Here is a 21,418-nt window from a genome sequence, read left to right on the forward strand (position 1 = left end):
AACTAAGTTACCACGTTGTTTTAATAATTTATCTCAGCAAAAAACGCGTATAAACAAATGGAAAGTACGTCAGAGCCATAAAATTACGTTTATACACGTCTACAGATTGCATTATAAACAATTTTACCTACATAAAAATTATGTTACATCATTCTGTAGGTTATTACCTTTAAAATGAGACGTCCAGGAGCTCGATCGCACTAATACGAGCAAAGTTACAGAGGTTGAAAGGTGAAAAAAGACGTATTTTAGACTAATTATTGCATAACTTTTTTTCTAGTGGACGGATTTTCAATTAATTTAATGGAATTTCTTTGTTTTTCAAAGACGAATAAAATAAAAACAAATTGTTTTCATCTATCTTCAATATTTTTCAAGATATGGCTGTTTAAACAATTAATTTGTTTATAACAAAAAATTGACCAGGATTTCGGCCTGGTGACCTTCAAATTCGGTTTCAGCGACCCAAAAAACATAGAAATCCGTCAACTCGCCGAGGGGATCTCGTAAGTCCACTCAAATGTCACCAGCGCCCGGACTACAGTGAAAGACTTAGTTTAGATTTGGTTTTCTACCAGGAGGTATCAAAAGAGACAGCCGAAATATCATCGAAAAATGGAATTTTAGTATCCCCTGGCAGGACCTCTAAAAGATCATTGATATGCGAAAAATTCTGCAGATTTGCGAAGTGTCAAAGTCCCTCTTGAATACGTACAATTTAAAATATTTTCGATTTTTTTCAGTCATAGAAAAAAATAGTATATTTCTCAACGAGCGCATTTATTTATTTTTTTTTAGCAAAATGAGGAATTAGAGCACGAGTTGCAGACAAAAATAAGCGACAAAGTTCCGTATTTTTGGAAAAATTTCTTTTATTCTAACCTAAAATACGCAACTTTAACGCTAATTTTCGGCTTTTGTAGTAAAAAATAGAATCATCAAATGATGCAGATATATAACTAGACTCCTTGAGAAATACACAATTTTTCAAAAATAATTCTATTTTATGATTTTTACATACCAAATGGCAGTTCGTAATGGCAGTCAATGAGGATTATTTGACCAGTTGCTGTTTTCGTCCCAATAACCTCTCCATTTTTTACTTCTAATTCTGAATTTAAATTCACCCATTGTGTAGATCCATACTGAAAAATAATCATCGTTAAATTTCGTGGAAACTAATAAGGATTGAAGTTTGTTTAACTATTTATTTTTAAGGACGTTAGGGACCTTTGGGCCAAGTTGAGTAACAATGTTGAAAGCTCGGAATTTGATAGTTAAAAAAACTTATAATGTTCTTCTGACATTTCAGCTTCATTCATCGAATACATTTTTGTGTATTTTAATTTCAAAAAAACACTTTTGTACATGGCTACCATAGGAGAGTGCAAGCTCGAGTCATCACCTAGAGTGAGCTCTCTGCATATAATATACAATGAAGCTACCACACTTACATTCCAGTAAACTTTCCAGTACTAAGAATTAGTAAAAAAATACGTATGAATTTTTTCAGAATTTTTGAGACCTGCTATCACCTATTTTTACAAGTCTCTAAAATTCTTAGGAAAAGCGTAAAAATGCGTCAAATTTGTGTTAAAAAATTCTGAAGAAATTCAGACGTATTTTTTGACTAATTCTTATACTTGTGCATTTTTGCAATTTTTCTTTTACGACTTCTCGTTAAGAGTTAGAAAATCACAAAGATATTTTAATAAATTAAAAAATGATTTTTAAAATTGGCCCTAAGACCCATTGGATCAAACAAAGCATAGGGGGCTTCATTATAAGGTAGCAGAAGACCAGAAAAAAATTTTTTAGAACATTTGACCTGTATCTCATGAGGTTTCTCCATTAGTATTGCAAGTTTACTCTCTTCTTTGCTTGACCTCGCAGCGAGTCGCGTAGTAGGTCTTACCTACTATTGTAATTATTTTATGAAATTGTTTCTGGGCATACCGCGGCGAGGTATATTCTATGAATTTGGGGATGGGTACGTGTACATTGATGCACTGATTTTGATTTAAATTTTACTATAATTTATTAATTATTCTGATTTATTATATGAAAATAGACTATTTTGCTGGCCGTCACGATCCGGAGTCGCGCACCCTTGGAATGGTTCGAGTATCCTGCGGCTACCTACGCACTATCGTCGGTGCGTAGAACACTTCACGATGTTTACGCAGGTATCCGCGCTGCTGGGCCCTTAGATAAATGAAAAACGTGGTTGTGTGCTCGTTTATGATTGCGACGGGCTGGCAGAGGGAAGGTTAATACCGCGTCTATGCTCTGTCCACGCACGGGGCTCTTTGAATTTTTCGTAAGGCGGCACTTTTCACACGCGGCGAGAAAAACGGATTGAGTAAAACATTCAAAGGACACTTGCATTTTTGTGCTTGTCGTTCCGTGGTGTTCCTCTCCGTTCTCCAGATGTCCCTCTTGGTGACGCGCGCTCACTCTCGAAGAATTGCCGCTGATTTCCGAATCTGGTGCTCTAAGGGCTGGCGATAAGGGCGAGATTAGGTTGCGTATGAGACTCGTCGGCTCGTGCTAGCACCACACTCCCACGGTCGATCGGGATCAAGATCGGCGCACGTGGATTACCGCAGCCGGTCGTGGTTACGATCGGCATATGCGGACTTGGGAAATCTCATAAAAGAAAGGTTAAAATTTACCTCGAGTGTCCCAGGTAGAGTCCTCGTATCAGGTTACTGCTCGGAGGCTTGTACTGAATAATAATGAATCATCGGCTTCTGCGTGGCCCGTATTTATACGCGCGCGCGACCTCCCCTCTCTCGGTGCCTCAGCGTTGTGGTGGGTCTTCTCAGCACACAGGTGCACGGTGCATGTGGGTGCGAGGAAGACGGGTGCCCACGCGAAGCCTATTTGCGTACGTTGCCGCGGTCGGAGGGGCACATGGCATCGCCACGAGGGCTTGCCCCTCGCTCGCGTCCGCCAGCACTCTGCCATGCTGATCGCCGCTAAACGCGCCAACTGCCTCGCAGTATATTCCACATTACACCCGCAAAATCAAATAGTATATTGCTGTTGTTGTAGATATCCTCAAGCTCAGTCCTCGGTGATGATCGGCGATGCTAGAAAAAAGGGTGGAAAGGTTTGGAAAAAATAACAACTACTCGAGACTTTTCTTTTTAGATGTTCTCGGTTATGCACGTTGAGAGACTCGGATTTTATTTCCAATTAAGCATCAACGAATAACCTCACAAAATTACGTTACAAAATACCCACCTTTCATACATATGCCGCGCTACGCTCGAGTTTATTACTTTAGGATGTATGGCGGTCATCGATACGATAAGAAGTAAAAAAGAGTGCATAATATTATACTTTACTATACTGGAGAGATCTTTGATTTTTTTCAAAATTATTAACCGCAGTACTTTTTTAGTAAATTGACCTCGAAAATTGCAAAATTAACATGGTTACCATGAGTTCGTATGAAATAAAAATAAAAAAAAAACCTATGGCAATGTAGCTTACATATTTCTGATGAATTTAATCACTTCATAAATATGAGTTTCCACAAATTATACAAAGAAATTGATACTTTTTAACATAAATTTTGCTGTTTTTAGCGTACAACCGTGATAATACCCAGACGACGGGGCAACACTGTAAGAAATTTATTTTGTATTTACAGGACAATCAGTTGTCACGCGAAGAGTTCAAGCTATTTGTAAATTGTCAGTCAAATTTTTCTTTTAAAAAACTATTAGGGTAGAGCTAATGTTTTTTCATCAATAACCAATAAACTGTAAAAAAGGACAGAGAAAACAAAAACTATGGTTTTGAATACAGAAACTTTTGCAAGGTTAATTGTAACTGACAAAGTATTCACTGCCAACGCGAATTTTACAAGCAGATGCAATTGAAGATGGTAGTTTATTGATAAGTAATAAAAAAATGCATATACACAAAAATAAGTGTTTATGGACTATTATAGAATGTGAAAAGAAATGTATTTTTACAGATTTTTTAAATATTTTTTGCTTTGATTACAGTGTCATTTATTATGGAATAAAATTCGATTTAAAAAATTCAAGTAAATCAATTTACAATAGAAAAAAAAGAAGCGGTGCAAGATGAGTAACTAAAGTCACATTTAAAGGTAAAAAATTGAAAAAATAAATGAATAAAATAAATCAAATAAAATGAAAAAGTATTTGAGGTTGCACTTCTGGTGTCTAAGTATATTATACAAAAATCACCACAAGTGCAACGTTGTAACCTCTTATCTTACCCCGACGCACCTCGTCGGTTACGTGTGTCCTTTGGGCTTGTGGATCCGTTCTGCACATCCGGAGTCTACCTGTAAGATTCATGCAATACGGGGAGGGAAGCTCTTTACACTCGCACATTCGTCAGAAATCAAACACTTTATATTAACAATAACAACTACCAGGTTTATTCGTATTAAATAAACATTAAACACGGCCTCAGAGAGTACCCGAATACCCGGTCGACGGCAGACGCGACGATCGTAGCCCGCGCGGTACTCGTCAATCCGACGTAGACATCCCCGAGGATGTCGCGCTCAATTCGCACACTAGAGCTCCGTTCGCTCTCAAAGCAAATCTTGGACTCTCTCTTCTTTTCATATGTACGCTCTCGTATCTCAACGTATACGCGTGTTTAGGTTCTATTCTTTCACACTTGGCGCTCACATGAAATCAAATTCAAAATACCATTATAAATAACGCTTTTAATAACTAATTATACACTCGGCAAGTCGACGATGGTTAGTCAGGGCGGCTCAACAGATAATGCCAGTTCCGGCATTACAACGTCAAATACTTTTTGATTTTATTTGGTTTATTTTATTTATTTATTTTTTTAATTTTTTACCTTTATATGTCACTTTAGTTACACATCTTGCACCGCTTCTTATTTTTCTATTGCAAATTGATTTACTTGAATTTTTGAAATCGAATTATTCGAATTTTGTTTTGATTTAATTACTCGAATTTTAGATCGAATTACTTGAATTGTTTAATGTTCAATTCTATTTTTAATGTTCATAAAGACGTTACACATCTTACAGCTGTTCTTATACAGCTAATTTTCTTTTCTATTGTTATTTCACTCAATGTTAATAAAACTGATTTTTCGATTTATTCTGTAGTCAATACTTTCCGATTAATTGTGATTTCGTTTAATGAGTGCCGAGGCCACTTGCGCGGCCTCTACTTAAATTACCTCCGTTTCAAAACGAATTGAAGTTTAATTCAAATTTTCGATTTAGTTTTAATAATTTTGAGCTTAAGGTGTGGTTGGGATTGCCGAGGCCGCTCCGCGGCCTTGACATATTACGAACCTGCACCAACAAATTTGATGAATTTAAAAACTCCTTCACTCAAAATATTCGTTAAAAATTGGTCAATTTGTAGTTATATTTAAGTAAATTTATATAAATTAGTGTACCAGAACACTACGATTTATGATTTACGATTTATGATTTACGATTGTAGACATGTGCGCGAAGCTATACAATAACTCGAGTTATTATTTGACTGATCAACATGCATAAAAACGCAACGCGCGAGCGAAAGACAGAGATGCAGAGATACACAACGCTACATTGTACGTTTCATAGAAATGAGTGCTGACTGCCGAGTACTGCTCGCCCGTGCTGTGCTTGCCCAGCAGAAGCAAGTTAACAGTCACTCGACACTAGGGTGGTCCAAAAAAAACTTTTTTTTTTTAATACGCTCGCTTAGCCTCTAATTGTCTTCAACAAGTAATAACAAGAAGCTCCATAAATTTTGAGCGCAAAATATCAATTTTAAAAGGTCGCTCAACGATCAAGTAGGATAAAAAACGTGAATTAATACTTTTATGCCTAAAAAAAAATTCAAAATTGTTCATTCGTTAAAATTAGTTATTTGAAATAGTAATATGACTTTATGAGCATTTTTACACAACTACATACGGTATCAACAATGTTCAATACTTATAAAGTCATTCTAAGTCCTCAGAAAGTTCATAAAACGAAATTTTATAGCTCATTTAATGAAATTTAACGATTTTTTGGATATTTTTGAAAAAATTTCTGTGGGCGATTTATCGACTTTTCAGGGATCCAGTACGGTGGATTTTCATCTTTAGTACCGAAAAAGTAAGAAAAAAAAATTTCAACACATAGGGTCTTGATGCCCGATTTCTACAGAGTATAGAACATTTTAAAAATTTATCGTCAAAAAACACGAAAAAATGGCAGTAACTGGAATCTTCGCGACTTTTGACTTGTCAATTGTTTACAAAGTATTATTTATAGAACAAAATATTTCAATAATCTTTAAAAAATAAAATCTTTAAATAATATTTATAAGACATTAAAAGCATAGTCCATGAATTTTTCAATATGGGGCAAATTTCTTGAAGTATCCTAGCACTCTGCCACACGGCATTTTTTGGCCAAATCACTCAATTTCTAACTCCCGGTAAAAGTATCAAAACGCCCCTAAAAAAATGACTAACTAATGATTTCCATAGGAAATTTCCTCAGCTTTTCGATGGTGACATTAGATTTCCCATAATTTTCCATTTTCACTGGGAAAATTGTCATCAAACATTCAGAGCTTAATATCTCGAAAAAAAACCCTTTTTGTTTTCTTTATTATTCCGATCAAAAGATGAGATCTTTTTACATCCGGTACGGTAGTTTTCAGAGTGTATTTTTCATGAAAACTAAGGTAAATACGGGAGGTTTTAGTTGGCGCTCGGTCGCTCGGCGTGATTTCCAGTCTGACGCTGCTCGCTGTAACTTGTAACTCGCTCGTATGACATTGTGATGTGTCTGGAAAAATAAATGAACATATTGTTTCGATGGGAAATTCACTCAGCTTTCTCATGGTGAAGTTGGATTTTCCGATAATTTAAATTCAAGTAATTCGATTCAAAAAATTCAAGTAAATCAATTTACAATAGAAAAATAAGAAGCGGTGCAAGATGTGTAACTAAAGTGACATATAAAGGTAAAAAATTAAAAAAATAAATAAATAAAATAAACCAAATAAAATGAAAAAGTATTTGACGTTGTAATGCCGGAACTGGCATTATCTGTTGGGCCGCCCTGACGAACCATCGTCGACTTGCCGAGTGACGACTTCCACTACGTGACTTTACTTTACTACGCGATATGCTCTCTCACTCACGCAAATACATACAATACTCTAAATACGCTTCACATACACGACCGACCAAGATTGACTATGATTTCAAATAGCATACAATGCAATAGCTTACAATGTCCTTGGCGTTGCTCTGCGACGCCATGCCTGTCGGCTTTTCGCTACTCTGGTGCGATGTTATGTCCGAGTCCTTATGGATGGCAGATTCATGCCTTTTCTCGTCCGTTGAGTAGCCTTGCTCGTTAAGTTGCGGATCGCGCCGCTTTTCGGTCGCCGACTTAACCTCCTTCTCGACGCTCACTCTGGATGCGGATCGAGGCCACGTTTCGGTAGGCGACGTGACTTCGGGGTCGTAGGCGCTCGCACAACTGTCTTTCAGTGGCAACCTCGGTACTTGCAATTACTTGTTGTTCTTGGACTTGCAATAAACACAGCAATACTTGGCACATGACTCGCACTACTCGTCGTCGAGTTCAACTTGCCGACTTAACCTCCTGTCACTTGGCTATACCCGCGATCCACTCACTACTACCTTTGTGTACTTCGCCTAGGACAAATACTCGCGCGCACGACTGTACTCGTCTCCTCGATCTCGATTGCCACAACGCTTAGTTAGCAATTCACCAACTTCGGATCTTCTTTTCACAGCTGTTCTCACACTCGCCTTTTAGCCTCGGATCTAGACGTGGTTCTTCCGGTCGTGCGATACGTAATAATGTAATGGCGTCTCTTCACGTGTCGCGACTCGTCCCTCTTCGTTGCTCTCCCCTACTGCTGCTGCTGCTGCTGCTGCTGCTGCTGCATGGATCTTAAAGTTTAACGCAACTGAGACAATAAAATGTGTCAAAAAATATGAAAAAAAAGTCAAAAATAGGCCCAAAATGCCTCAAATCACCAAAAACAGCCATTTTTAGACCTTTTTTTGCATGTTTTTTGACACATTTTATTGTCTACATTGCGTTAAACTTTAAGGCCCATTACAGAACTTTATCAGGCAGTAGTTGATATCTTTAGAAATCTTTTAACATAGTTTTTAAAAAAAGCCAGGTTTGAACTCGATTAGATTTCTTGTTTTTTTGTTTTTTTCAAGTTATCTTCGTTTAAGGGGGGGAAAGGGGGGGTATGGTCCTGACCTCGAAAAATTTTGATTTTTTTTTAATGGTTTTATTTGATTGTTTATGCGTCAAGAGTATTCTATGATAATTTCAGCCAAATCTGAGCAAAATTGACGAAAATATTGAACTTTTAATTCGATTACTATTTGCCATCTGTGGCATTTCACGACAATTCATTTTTTCCGGAAAATTTGTTATAAATAAAAAAATTTTCGGAAAAATCGAAATATCTCTACGTCAGTACATGCTCAAAGGGTTTATAAAGAACTGTGCAAATTTTCAAAAGGATCGGTTGAATACTTTTTTAGTTACGTTTCTCACCGATTCGAAAAATCTTGACGTATAATGTTGTATCTTTGAACTGCAATTCCTCGAAATGACATTTCTCAAATCGGTGAGCAACGTCACTCAAAAAGTATCTAACCGATTCTTTTGAAAATTTGCACAGTTCCTTATAAACCCTTTGAGCAGGTTCTGACGACGAGATATTTCGATTTTTCCGAAAATTATTTTGTTTATAACAAATTTTCCAAAAAAAATGGTAGATTTTTCATGTCTGAAAGCGATTTCCACGTTTTTTTCAACTTCAAAATTACGTCAAAATTCGAAAAATCACTATAAATGACGAAACTCTACGTCAGTACCTGAAAAAACACATAAACTAATAAGGTAATTTTGAATTTTTCGTTTCAGATGATTCTGTAAAAAGTTACGTTTCTCACCAAAATTTTCACGACTTTTCCGTAGATTTGCTCTCAAAGGTCCAAAAATGAAAATTTTTTAATGAAATTTTCACAAAATACTCTCAAAGTCATGTACTTTCACATGTACATTGTAGAAAAACCCGTGACAATGTATTGGCAAGTAGCTTCCTCATCCTTTTTTTTTAACTTTAAAATAATTTGCAAATATTAACCCTTTAACGCCCGAAGTGACCATTTTTGGACAACATTTATAGCGATGAATTACACTGACTAAAAATTGTTTAAGAACTTTTTCAGACATGATTACTCACGTAAAATTTAATGTACTTTTCGAATCCGGGGTCAGAATTGAAAAAAAATCATTCAATAAAAAGTTATAAACAATTTTGTAAAAAAAACATGAAATTTCGAGAAAAAAATCTCGTTCAACTCAAATTTCAACACGGAAAGAAGGTTCGCTCGTGGATCTCACGCATATAAATTTGGTCAATGGCATATATACTTTATTGTAAAATAGTTATAATGACGAAATTCAAAATGGCAATCATAAATTCAATCATAAAAGAACTGTATGTCATAAAATTATTTCGACAATTTTTAACTCGATAACCATCAACTTGACAAGAAAAAATTGTAGAATAAAAAGTGTTTAGAATTGATCAAAGAATATGCCTGAATTTTTTCAGAATTTTTTGGAGCGATTTTTGGATTTCTGGATAACACCATTTTTTCAAAAATCCAAAAATCGTTCCAAAAAAATCTGAAAAAATTCAGGCATATTTTTTGATCAATTCTAAACACTTTTTATTCTACAACTTTTTCTTGTAAAGTTGATGGTTATCGAGTTAAAAATTGTCGAAATAATTTTATGACATACAGGTCTTCGAGAGCCGAATTTATGATCGCCATTTTGAATTTCGTCATTATAACTATTTTACAATAAAGTATACATGTCATTGAACAAATTTATATGCGTGAGACCCACGAGCGAACCTTCTTTCCGTGTTGAAATTTGAGTTGAACGAGATTTTTTTCTCGAAATTTCATGTTTTTTTTTACAAAATTGTTTATAACTTTTTATTGAATGATTTTTTTTTAATTCTGACCCCGGATTCGAAAAGTAAATTAAATTTTACGTGAGTAATCATGTCTGAAAAGTTTTTTAAACAATTTTTAGTCGGTGTAATTCATCGCTATAAATGTTGTCCAAAAATGGTCACTTCGGGCGTTAAAAGGTTAATATCATCTTTTTTAATTTTTTTCACAAAACAGTTTTAATCATAAATTATTTCTGTTTCTGGAATCAATTGCTAATGTTCTTGTATTCTTTGATATGTATAATTTTTAAAAAACATGAAAAAAAAAAAAATTTTTTTCTCGAAAATCCCTCATAACTTTTTAAATACTTAACGCAGAACTAAAAATAATGTTTTGGCTTCTTCCTTACATAAAAACGGATAAAATAAGATATCTACAGTAGCGATACGAACTACTGTCATCGAGATATCACTGCGCACATCCCAACACACACACACACACACCAGCAATGACAGCCTCCGTTGGTCTAGTGGGTAGAGGCGTTGGGCCACCTATCTGCTAAATCAACGCTGTGCTGAGGGAGCGGGTTTGATCCCCACTGGGGGAAATTTCATTCGTGATTTTTCGCTCGGTGAGGTCGAGCCCGAGCCCGAAGGGGTTCGGATTCCACTATAAACTGTAGGTCCACGGCTGTAGGCAGCCTCCTGGTGGGTGGTGAAATATCCTCCAATCACCCTGCAGCCCAAGTTGAGAAGAATTCCCGCAAGATGGAGCCCGAAAGCCAGAACTCCTAGTGCTGATGTTGGACAACGGAGTGCATCATTCAGGAGAATAAACGTCAACACAAGGAAGAGCACCGACCCCTCGGCTCCAAGGTGTAATTCCAAAAGGGATGGAGCCCGATATCAGAACTTCTAGTGCTGGTGCTGACCGACGGAGTTTACACTCATTATGGAAGAAGCTAGAAAAAGCGAGAGGTGCTCGCAAGAAGCGGAGATGCTGGAGGAAAAGCGCCGACACAAGGAAGAGCACCGACCCCTCGGCTCCAAGTTTGAATCCTTAGGGATGGAGCCCGATATCAGAACTTCTAGTGCTGGCGCTGACCGACGGAGTTTCAACTCATCATGGAGGAAAGCCAGAAAAAGCGAGAGGTTCTCGCAAGAAGCGGAGATGCTGGACGGTGTCGGGCGTGAGACCGGGACCACCCTCACAAGGACGGCACTAGTCCAGCTTACGGTGAAGTTCTGACGAACGTACCGAAGAAGGAACATCAGCACAAGGGAGAGCACCGACAAAGACGGCTCCGGAAGGCGGGAATGACGCTGGATGAATGACGCTGGATGAGGGCTCCGCGGGGCGAGCGGGGGATCACCAACGAAGTTGACACGGTTCCTGAACCCCTGATCACCGCGCTTTGGCGTGCGGTGAATGGGGGATGTAGGGAAATGACCAAATACGTCGATGCAGCAGCACTGCTAAAAGGCACCCACTGAAGTAATGTCTAACGATGGTTCCAGTGGGAATCATGCAGGAGTTCGGAAGGGCCACTGGTGCAAAGGTTTACCATGCCCACGCCCTCTCCATAAAAAAAAAAAAAAAAAAAAAAAAAAAAAAAAAAAAAAAAAAAAAAAAAACACACACCAGCAAGCGCCGGTGCTAGAGACAGCTTTGCGACGAGGTCGTCAGCGACATATGGGGCAAACCGTACAGGATTGCCATGTCACGCCTGTGATGCCCGCAGACCAGGCAGCCCAGCTCCCCTCTCCTGGTGGGAGGCGCGGTGGCGGCTCTGTTTCCGCGGGTGCCGAGCGGGCCCGCCTTCCAGCTGCCGCGACGGGCGGGAGAGCTGGTCCCAGCCGTCACTTTGGAGGAACTCAAAGGAGCTCAGTCGAGGATCCAGGAGCGATCGGCGCCCGGCCCGGATGGCGTGCCCAACTTGGCGCTCAAGCTCGCTATTGCCGCGCGTCCCGACATCTTCCTGCGGGTGTACACGACGTGCCTGGAGACCGGCGTTTTCCCGTCCAACTGGAAGCGCCAGAGACTCGTCCTGCTCCCAAAGACAGGCAAACCTCCCAACGAGCCGTCCTCGTATCATCCGCTGTGTATGTTAGACACGGCGGGCAAGATTCTCGAGAGTATCATATGCGACCGGCTGGAGGCTTTCACAGAGAGACTTGGAGGCCTCTCGGAGCGACAGTATGGCTTTCGGAAAGGGCGATCAACGATAGATGCCATCGAAGACGTCATTTCCACCGCTCGTGAGGCCATCGCCGGCAAGAGATGATACCGCGGCACCGAGAAGTACTGCGCCGTGGTGACACTCGACGTGAGGAATGCGTTCAATTCGGTTCGGTGGGACAACATTCACGCCGCTCTACGCCGTTTGTTCGTACCCGATTACTTTCTTAGAATAATTTCCAGCTACTTCTCGGCAAGAGTGCTCGATTTCACCCCGGACGAAGGTCCGGAGTCCTATGAAGTCACAGCAGGTGTCCCACAAGGGTCAGTTTTGGGCCCGATCCTGTGGAACGTCATGTATGACGCGATCCTGCGTCTCAACTTCGATGGCGATGTTCGCATCATCGGCTTCGCGGACGACATCGCAGTGGTGGCTGTCGCCAAGCATCTATGGCAGATCGAACACGATCTGAACGCTGCGATCGTACAGGTGCGAGCTCTCAGCTTACAAACGGCTGATCACAAGACGGAGGCTCTGCTCATCACAAGTAGGAAAAAAGAGGAAACCATCTCCATCACGGTAGGCGACCACAGCATACGCTCGTCCCCCTCCATCCGCTACCTGGGCCTGCACATCGACGCCAAGCTGAAGTTCGACCACCACCTCCGAACAGCAAGCGCGAAGGCAGCCGAAGTGATCGGTGCCCTTACGAAGATCATGCCCAACTCCGGCGGGCCCAGAAGCAGCTGACGCAAGCTGTATGCTCACGTCGTCGACTCCATACTCTGTATGGAGCCCCCATCTGGAGCACAGCAGCACAAAAGCGAGTCTACATTCGCCAGGCGGAGTCAGCCCACCGACGAGCCTGCCTGCGTGTGATCGGAGGCCGGCCACATGTCTCTTACGAGGCCACATACGTCCTTGCCGGCATACCACCGCTGGCCCTTCTCGCGGACGAGCGAGCGTGACTTTACGGCCGCCGCCGAGAGGACGCAAAGGACGAGGAACGCTTGGCAAGGCTAAGCAGGTGGCAGGAAGCATGGGACCGGTCGACGATGGCCCGATGGACGCATCGGCTGATCCCAAATATCAGAGTGTGGATCGAGAGGAGGCACGGAGAGCTGAACTACCACCTCACGCAGCTCTTGACCGGGCATGGCTTCTTTAAACACCATAGCCGACGCTACGATCACAATCAAAGCGCGCAATGCCCGGTCTGCCCCTCATCCATCGAGAACGCGGAGCACGTATTCTAACACTGCCCAAGGTTCAGCGAAGAAAGAGAGAGAATACACTCTCTGCTCCACGAGGTCATGACGCCGGAAAACACCACCACGCTCATGCTCGCGAGCGAGCCGAACTGGCTCGCGGTTGCTTCCTTCGCCTACTCAGTCGTAATAAGACTGAGAGACAAGGAAACAGATAGAAGGTGATGACCAGACGATGCGGCGAGGAGAAGACGCTACACCATCCAAGCCTTCACGAAGCGCAAAACGCCAATCCCTCCACCCCCGTGAAGCAATGCTCAACGGCGGTTTCCGCGGGGAAGGAACAAAGGGAAATTGATGTGGATGTATCTACGTAATTTATGTACCCTAACACACACACACAATCGGCCATCGGCCTCCATGGCTCAGCGGGTATAGTTCTTGCCTGCTGATACAAGGTGTGTCGTAGGGCGTGGGTTCGATCCCCACTTGGCGAATTTTCGAGGTTCATTTTTTCGCCTGGTGTGGTCGAGCCCGTGCCCGAGGTGGAGCGTGTACCACTCAAAAAAGAAGACCCGGGCTATGTTATCAGCCTCCGAAGCGGTAAAAAACCCCGATTACTGTGCGAGCTGGAAGCGATAGGATAACCATAAGTAGGGGCCCGAGGCGAGGACTCACAAGGCTGGCAATAGATGGAGCACAACACTCCCTTGATGAAGTCGGAAGCGAAAACCACAGTCACAAGAGGGTGCAGGATGCGGGGGCCTAGGCTCTTCCAGCACGCATGATGGCGCCCGGAACCAGAACCACACTCACAAGACGACCACAAAAAAGGAGGAGTATCTAAAAACTCACGGAGACTCGCAGGGTAGCGCCGGAAGCGAGAATCACACTCAAAAGATGGCACTAGACAGCGTGTTCTAGAGAAGATGTCCAACTTAGGAGGAGATGCCAGCAATGTTTGACCACGCAGCAGATGGCTCTGAAAAAGGGGACACGACAATCGACGATGGCATCGTGCAGGATCGGAGGTTCACCAAGCAGAAAGAAGATGAGTCCCTGAACCCCTAATCGTGGCATATCACTATACGACGGATAGGGAATGTATGGAAAAACAACGACTAACAGAAGTAGCAGAAATGCTCAACCAACCCCGGTTTCACTGAAGCAATGTCTATCGGCAGATACTGGTGAGTGTCCGAATGTGGTGGAGTAGAAAAAAAAAACACACCTTGTCGCAGATTGCGGGAATTTATATCTTCAGTATTTATGCGCCCCCTAGACTCTCCCACGAGGAATTCATCGGCCTGCTGAACAAAATTGTTGACGAAGCCAGAGGAAAAACTCTAATCCTCGTGGCTGGCGACTTCAATGCTTGGGCAACGGAGTGGGGCAGTAGGAAGACGAAGCCAAGGGGCAGGGCGCTGCTAAATGCCCATGCCACCTTGGATGTCCTCCTGCTGAACACCGGTTCCGAACCGACGTTTGTTGGAGAACAGAGAGAATCTGTAATTGACCTTACCTTCGCCGGTGTCTCGCTCTACAATCGAGTTGGATCTTGGCAGGTAAGTGATATCTACCCTAGCAGTGATCACAAAGTTATTGTGTACGAGATTCTCCTCGAGGAGAACAAAGGTGTTGGCTGCGCTCCGGCAGGCAACCGTAGATGGTGCGCACGAACTTTCGACGGCGATAGCTTTGCGGAGATCGTTTCTGGGATGGAGATCCGGTCGGGTTCCGCAGAGGACATGGTGGTCAAGCTCATGTCCACAATCGTGCGCGCATGCGACGCCTCCATGTCCGGAGGGTGTGATCGCCGGCGCCGCGAGCCTGTCTATTGGTGGAACAACGACATCGCGGACTGTAGACGGGAGTGTATCCACGCGCGAAGGCACGCCCAGCGAGCACGCGGTCGTCCTGACAAAGTCAAACGTCGTGAGGAGTTCGCCGACGCTCGGAGGCGGCTACGTGATGCGATAAAGGTGAGCAAGCGCCTCTGCTGGAGGCAGCTCTGCGACGAGGCAGACCGCGATGTATGGGGTAAACCATACAGAACAGTTATGTCCCGTCTCAAGGCACCCAGGACGTTGCCTCCTACCGCGCTTGACTTGGTGCGTCGAGCGGTGTCTACGCTGTTCCCGTCGGTCATTCCTCGGCTAATCGATGCCCCGCCGGTACTGGAGGAGCACCTGTTTCTCCTATTAGGTACCCCGGCATGAAGTGAGGCCACGAAGAAGCAGAGCTACGCCCGCCACGTAGCCTCGATTCATCGTCGTGCCTGCCTGCGAGTGATCTGCGGTTTTTGCAGCATCTCACACGAAGCTACATACGTTCTCGCGAGCATACCACCGCTCACACTACTTATCGACGAACGCTCAAGGCTGTACTCACGTCGCCTTGCATAGTCCAATCAATAAAGGTTTTGAAAAAAAAAAATTCGCAACCAGAATTTTACGACGGATTCTTATTCTGGGTACCCTAAACAACTAATTTTCATAAAATGCCACTGTTTTTTGTTCCTGCGTTTTTGTTTATAAGCCTTTAAAAATGCAAAAAAGCATATTATATTTTTTAACTCGTAAAGTATAAGTTTTACGATAAAATGTTTCAAACAAAAGTTGTAGGCATTTTCAAGACCTTTATTCTGGTATTTTTTTCATATTTTTTCGTCCATTTGTTTATTCTCTAGGTCGAAAAAACCTCTAAAAGTGGCCGTTTTTACAATTGTTTATAATTATTTATTAAAACGTGCTACGGCAATGAAATCTTGAGAAAATGTAGCCCTCGTTACGCAGAATCCAATGCATTTTTCAAAATCTCGCTAAGTGCATTATTTATCGAGATATTGCATTTGTTTATTAAAAAACACTCCCCTAGTGATTGTTAAATAACTTTGAGTTGGCTCAACGTACGAAGACCAGACACAGCGCAAATTAAAGGTAGAGACCTCCCAGTCAATTTGCAACAATAAAAACAATAATTTTTTCATAAAGACATGAAAAATAAACACCAGATATAAATGTGTACGAAAATTCTTATAAACAAATTGACTTATCTGCCGAACCAGAAGTCGTAAGTCAAATCGAATTTCGGCATCTTGTTCCTTGCATTTTTACGCAAATTTTAAAAAAAAATTGACCTCTTTAACTATATTGGAAACGAAGTTAGGCTTTTTTTTTTAAAAAATCACCACGCCTTTGTTTATAAACATTAAAAGCTGAAATTTGGTATACATTCGAACGAAATGTTGAACTTTTATATGTAAACGAATGCAACTATCAATCACCGTTATTTTTGCAACGATAATATTATTAACTAACAAAACATTCTGACTCTGTCATACACTCGCATGGGTAGCGGAGTGGGGGAAGGCCGAGGCGAGCTGTTCCGGCCGCTCGAAAAACTTGAAATTGACTTTTCAAAATGAAGCGCACTGGAAAAAATAACGTTATCTCGGCTTCTATTGAACCGAATTGCTTCTTTTTTTTTTTAAATTAAAGCTCTCAACAAATAATTAACAATTACATATGTTTAAAACCATTTGACCAAGTCGAAATCCATCTAAATTAATGTTTTATTTTAAGATGGTATATTCTCGTCGGTTTTGGGCGATATAATAATTTGATTAATTGTTATTTTTACTGTGTATGATTTTTATTGACAACTGTTTATTATAAACAAATTAATTGCATTTAACCTTTTTCATTAATGGTTATGTGCAAGTTGTAACGTTTGTTTTTTTTCGAAATAAACTTAATCGAGAAAATTCTTATTAATAATTTATTATGAACAATTTCGAATCGACATTATCATATAATTTATCAGTTTCGAACCATAATAAAAATATTAACATATCAACAGTTATTCCTTCAGTAATAAAAATCAACGAAGAAGAGATTTATTCTCCTAGGAAAAACGAACGACTATTCAACCCCGATGCGACGGAACTAAACGTTTTTTGGGGTAGCATAACCCAGAGCGAGGCCGAATATTATATTAATAAAACTGATTCGAAATTGTTCATAATAAATTATTAATAAGAATTTTCTCGATTAAGTTTATTTCGAAAAAAAACAAACGTTACAACTTGCACATAACCATTAATGAAAAAGGTTAAATGCAATTAATTTGTTTATAATAAACAGTTGTCAATAAAAATCATACACAGTAAAAATAACAATTAATCAAATTATTATATCGCCCAAAACCGACGAGAATATACCATCTTAAAATAAAACATTAATTTAGATGGATTTCGACTTGGTCAAATGGTTTTAAACATATGTAATTGTTAATTATTTGTTGAGAGCTTTAATTTAAAAAAAAAAAGAAGCAATTCGGTTCAATAGAAGCCGAGATAACGTTATTTTTTCCAGTGCGCTTCATTTTGAAAAGTCAATTTCAAGTTTTTCGAGCGGCCGGAACAGCTCGCCTCGGCCTTCCCCCACTCCGCTACCCATGCGAGTGTATGACAGAGTCAGAATGTTTTGTTAGTTAATAATATTATCGTTGCAAAAATAACGGTGATTGATAGTTGCATTCGTTTACATATAAAAGTTCAACATTTCGTTCGAATGTATACCAAATTTCAGCTTTTAATGTTTATAAACAAAGGCGTGGTGATTTTTTAAAAAAAAAAGCCTAACTTCGTTTCCAATATAGTTAAAGAGGTCAATTTTTTTTTAAAATTTGCGTAAAAATGCAAGGAACAAGATGCCGAAATTCGATTTGACTTACGACTTCTGGTTCGGCAGATAAGTCAATTTGTTTATAAGAATTTTCGTACACATTTATATCTGGTGTTTATTTTTCATGTCTTTATGAAAAAATTATTGTTTTTATTGTTGCAAATTGACTGGGAGGTCTCTACCTTTAATTTGCGCTGTGTCTGGTCTTCGTACGTTGAGCCAACTCAAAGTTATTTAACAATCACTAGGGGAGTGTTTTTTAATAAACAAATGCAATATCTCGATAAATAATGCACTTAGCGAGATTTTGAAAAATGCATTGGATTCTGCGTAACGAGGGCTACATTTTCTCAAGATTTCATTGCCGTAGCACGTTTTAATAAATAATTATAAACAATTGTAAAAACGGCCACTTTTAGAGGTTTTTTCGACCTAGAGAATAAACAAATGGACGAAAAAATATGAAAAAAATACCAGAATAAAGGTCTTGAAAATGCCTACAACTTTTGTTTGAAACATTTTATCGTAAAACTTATACTTTACGAGTTAAAAAATATAATATGCTTTTTTGCATTTTTAAAGGCTTATAAACAAAAACGCAGGAACAAAAAACAGTGGCATTTTATGAAAATTAGTTGTTTAGGGTACCCAAAATAAGAATCCGTCGTAAAATTCTGGTTGCGAATTTTTTTTTTTTTAACATAGGGACAGATTTTCATTGATTGGACTATGCAGGCGTCGGTAGTGAAGAACGGGCCAAGACAATCGAGGAATGGCAGGCCCAATGGACCCGCTCGAGGAAGGGTCGGTGGACACACGGACTCATCCCGAACATCACTCCGTGGATTGAGAGGAGCCACGGAGAGGTGAGTTACCACCTCACGCAACTCCTGACCGGTCACGGCTGCTTCAGGTCATACCTGTGTCGGACCAACAACGACACAACTGACCTGTGCCCGGTATGTCCTGCGGCGGTGGAAGACGTCGAACACGTTGCTTTCCGCTGCCCTCGATTTACGGAGAAAAGATAGGTGCTCCACCGCCTCTTCAGGGGTCCCTTGGAGCCTGAGATGCTGGTGGGATTCATGCTTGAGGCTGAATCCAACTGGCTGGCAGTGTCCACCTTTCAAAAAAAAAAAACACACACACACACATACAGACAATATCGGCCTTCTTGGCTCAGTGGGTATAGTTCTTGCCTGCTGATACAAGGTGTGCCGTAGGGCGTGGGTTTTATCCCCACTTGGCGAATTTTCGAGGTACGTTTTTTCGCCTGGTGTGGTCGAGCCTGTGCCCGAGGTGGAGCGGGTACACCTCAACAAGAAGACCCGGGCTCCGTCATCAGCCTCCGAAGCGGTAAAAAACCCCCGATCACTGTGCGAGCTGGAAACGAAGAGGATAACCATAAGTAGGAGGTCTAGGCGAGGACTCACAAGGCTGGCGATAGAAGGGGAGCACAACACTCCCACGATGAAGTCAGAAGCGAGAACCACACTTAAGACAGGGCGCCAGATGCGGGAGCCTAGGCTGTAGCGGACCGCATGATGGCGCCTGAAGCGAGAACCACAGTCACAAGACGACAACAGAACGGAGTATCAATAACTCACCGGGACTCACAAGGTAGCGCCGGAAGCGAGAACCACACTTACAAGATGGCTTTGAGCAGCGATTTCTAATACTTACCTCAGGAGGAGATGCCAGCACTATGTGACCACGCATAGATGCAGCTCTGAAAAAGGGGACACGACAATCGAGAGACGGCAACGCGCAGGATCGGAGGTTCACCAAGTAGAGAAGAATAAGTCCCTGAACCCTTAATCGTCGCATATCACTTTGCGACGGATGGGGGATGTATGGAAACGACTAACATAGAAGTAGCAGAAATGCTCAACTAACCCCGGCCTCACCGAAGCAATGCCTAGCGGTGGTTACCAGTGAGTGTCCGAATAGGGTGGAGTGGAAAAAAAAAAACACACATACAGACATGTGTCAGCAATTCGATCTAGTTTAAGAATATATATGTAAAAGTACTCTACGATTATTAGTTATGAAAGTTGAAAATCGGTCCGTCACGAAGCTTCCTTTATAAGGAAGCAAAATTTTTTTTTAATTATGAGCGAGATTTGATTGTAGCGAGCTACACAACGCTGAAAACTTCGCGACCGCGATTAAAACAGCTCGGGAACAGAAAACAGCGAACACAGTAAAAGAAATCCGCTTGTATATCATTGTAATTTGACGGAAAAAATAGATGAAAAATATGCTATCGATAGGAAAATTTCTCAGCTTTACAATGTTAGTATCAGATTTTCCAAAATGTTCAATTTTCATAAGAAAAAATCGAAAAGAAACCATAAAAAGCTATTTTTCCGTACTGATTTTTTCAAGATCTTTAGCTCGTCATGTTTGGTGATGATTTTCTCGGAGAATATGCAATGTATCGAAAAATCTAATATCACCATCGGAAAGCTGAGAAAATTTTCTATCGAATGGAGTAGTAAGTCACTTTTTTAAATGAGTTTTGATACTTTTCCAGCCACTTAGAAATTAAGTGAATCGTCGTATTTACGCGAAAACATGACTTTTCGAGCCCTAAAGCACAAAAGTAGCCAAAAAAAAATTACCCATCTTTAAATCTCATGTTTACGCATTTTTTCAGCTTTCTAGGACCTTCAAGAACAATACCCAATGTTCATAGTATGCGTCCAACGAAAAAAAATTGTTTCGTTTTTACTCAGAAAATTCGAAACTAAATTCCGGAATTGCTCATATATACACTGATGTATATGATAAAATGTACATATGTAATTACTGATATATTTCCTCATTTTTATTGCTACAATTGTCATATTTTCCACAAAAAACTATTGAAACTTTTTCATAGTTTTATTATAAAACGCTCTGTCAAATTGCAAAAATATAATTGCACTGTACATATACTTTTCTCACTTTCAAAGAAATGTAATTTTCATGCTACCCCAGCCAAAACTTACTTTTTTCGTCCTAGTGGCCAAAACGAAAAAGTTAATTTCTGCTTGGGAATTCATGAAAAATAGTATACGCACCTATGAAGTGAAAAAAGAAAGCCTTAGAGCTCGTGTTTATCAACCTGGGCTTCGCCTCGGACGATAATTACACATGCTCTGAGGGTTTCCAGTTTTTCGCTCCCTAGGCACGTAATATACTTACTTAGCCATAGGAAAATCAAGAAGAAGACTTTTGTTGACATTTGATATGGACTTCCGATCGAAACTGAGAGAGGCAGAAGATATGCCCAAAGCTACGTGCTGCGAGTGGTCGCGTTACTATACACATAGCCATGTAAACAAACAAAT

At 40.7% G+C, this 21,418-nt stretch overlaps 1 protein-coding gene across 1 annotated transcript in view; it reads right to left on the reverse strand.

The window, feature by feature from the left end:
• LOC106651161 (phorbol ester/diacylglycerol-binding protein unc-13-like) overlaps nucleotides 1–21,418 on the reverse strand; it is a gene marked incomplete at its 3' end in the record, with an annotated part of 166,158 nt that overhangs the window by 84,869 nt on the left and 59,871 nt on the right. The window contains exon 5 of the mRNA XM_023463425.1: nucleotides 1,022–1,145. Within this exon, the coding sequence (XP_023319193.1) occupies nucleotides 1,022–1,145 (124 nt within the window). The remainder of the gene's footprint in view (nucleotides 1–1,021; nucleotides 1,146–21,418) is intronic.

The sequence above is a fragment of the Trichogramma pretiosum genome, unplaced genomic scaffold (assembly GCF_000599845.2).
Source record: "Trichogramma pretiosum strain Unisexual culture from Peru unplaced genomic scaffold, Tpre_2.0 scaffold143, whole genome shotgun sequence".
Classification (NCBI taxonomy): Eukaryota; Metazoa; Arthropoda; class Insecta; order Hymenoptera; family Trichogrammatidae; genus Trichogramma; species Trichogramma pretiosum.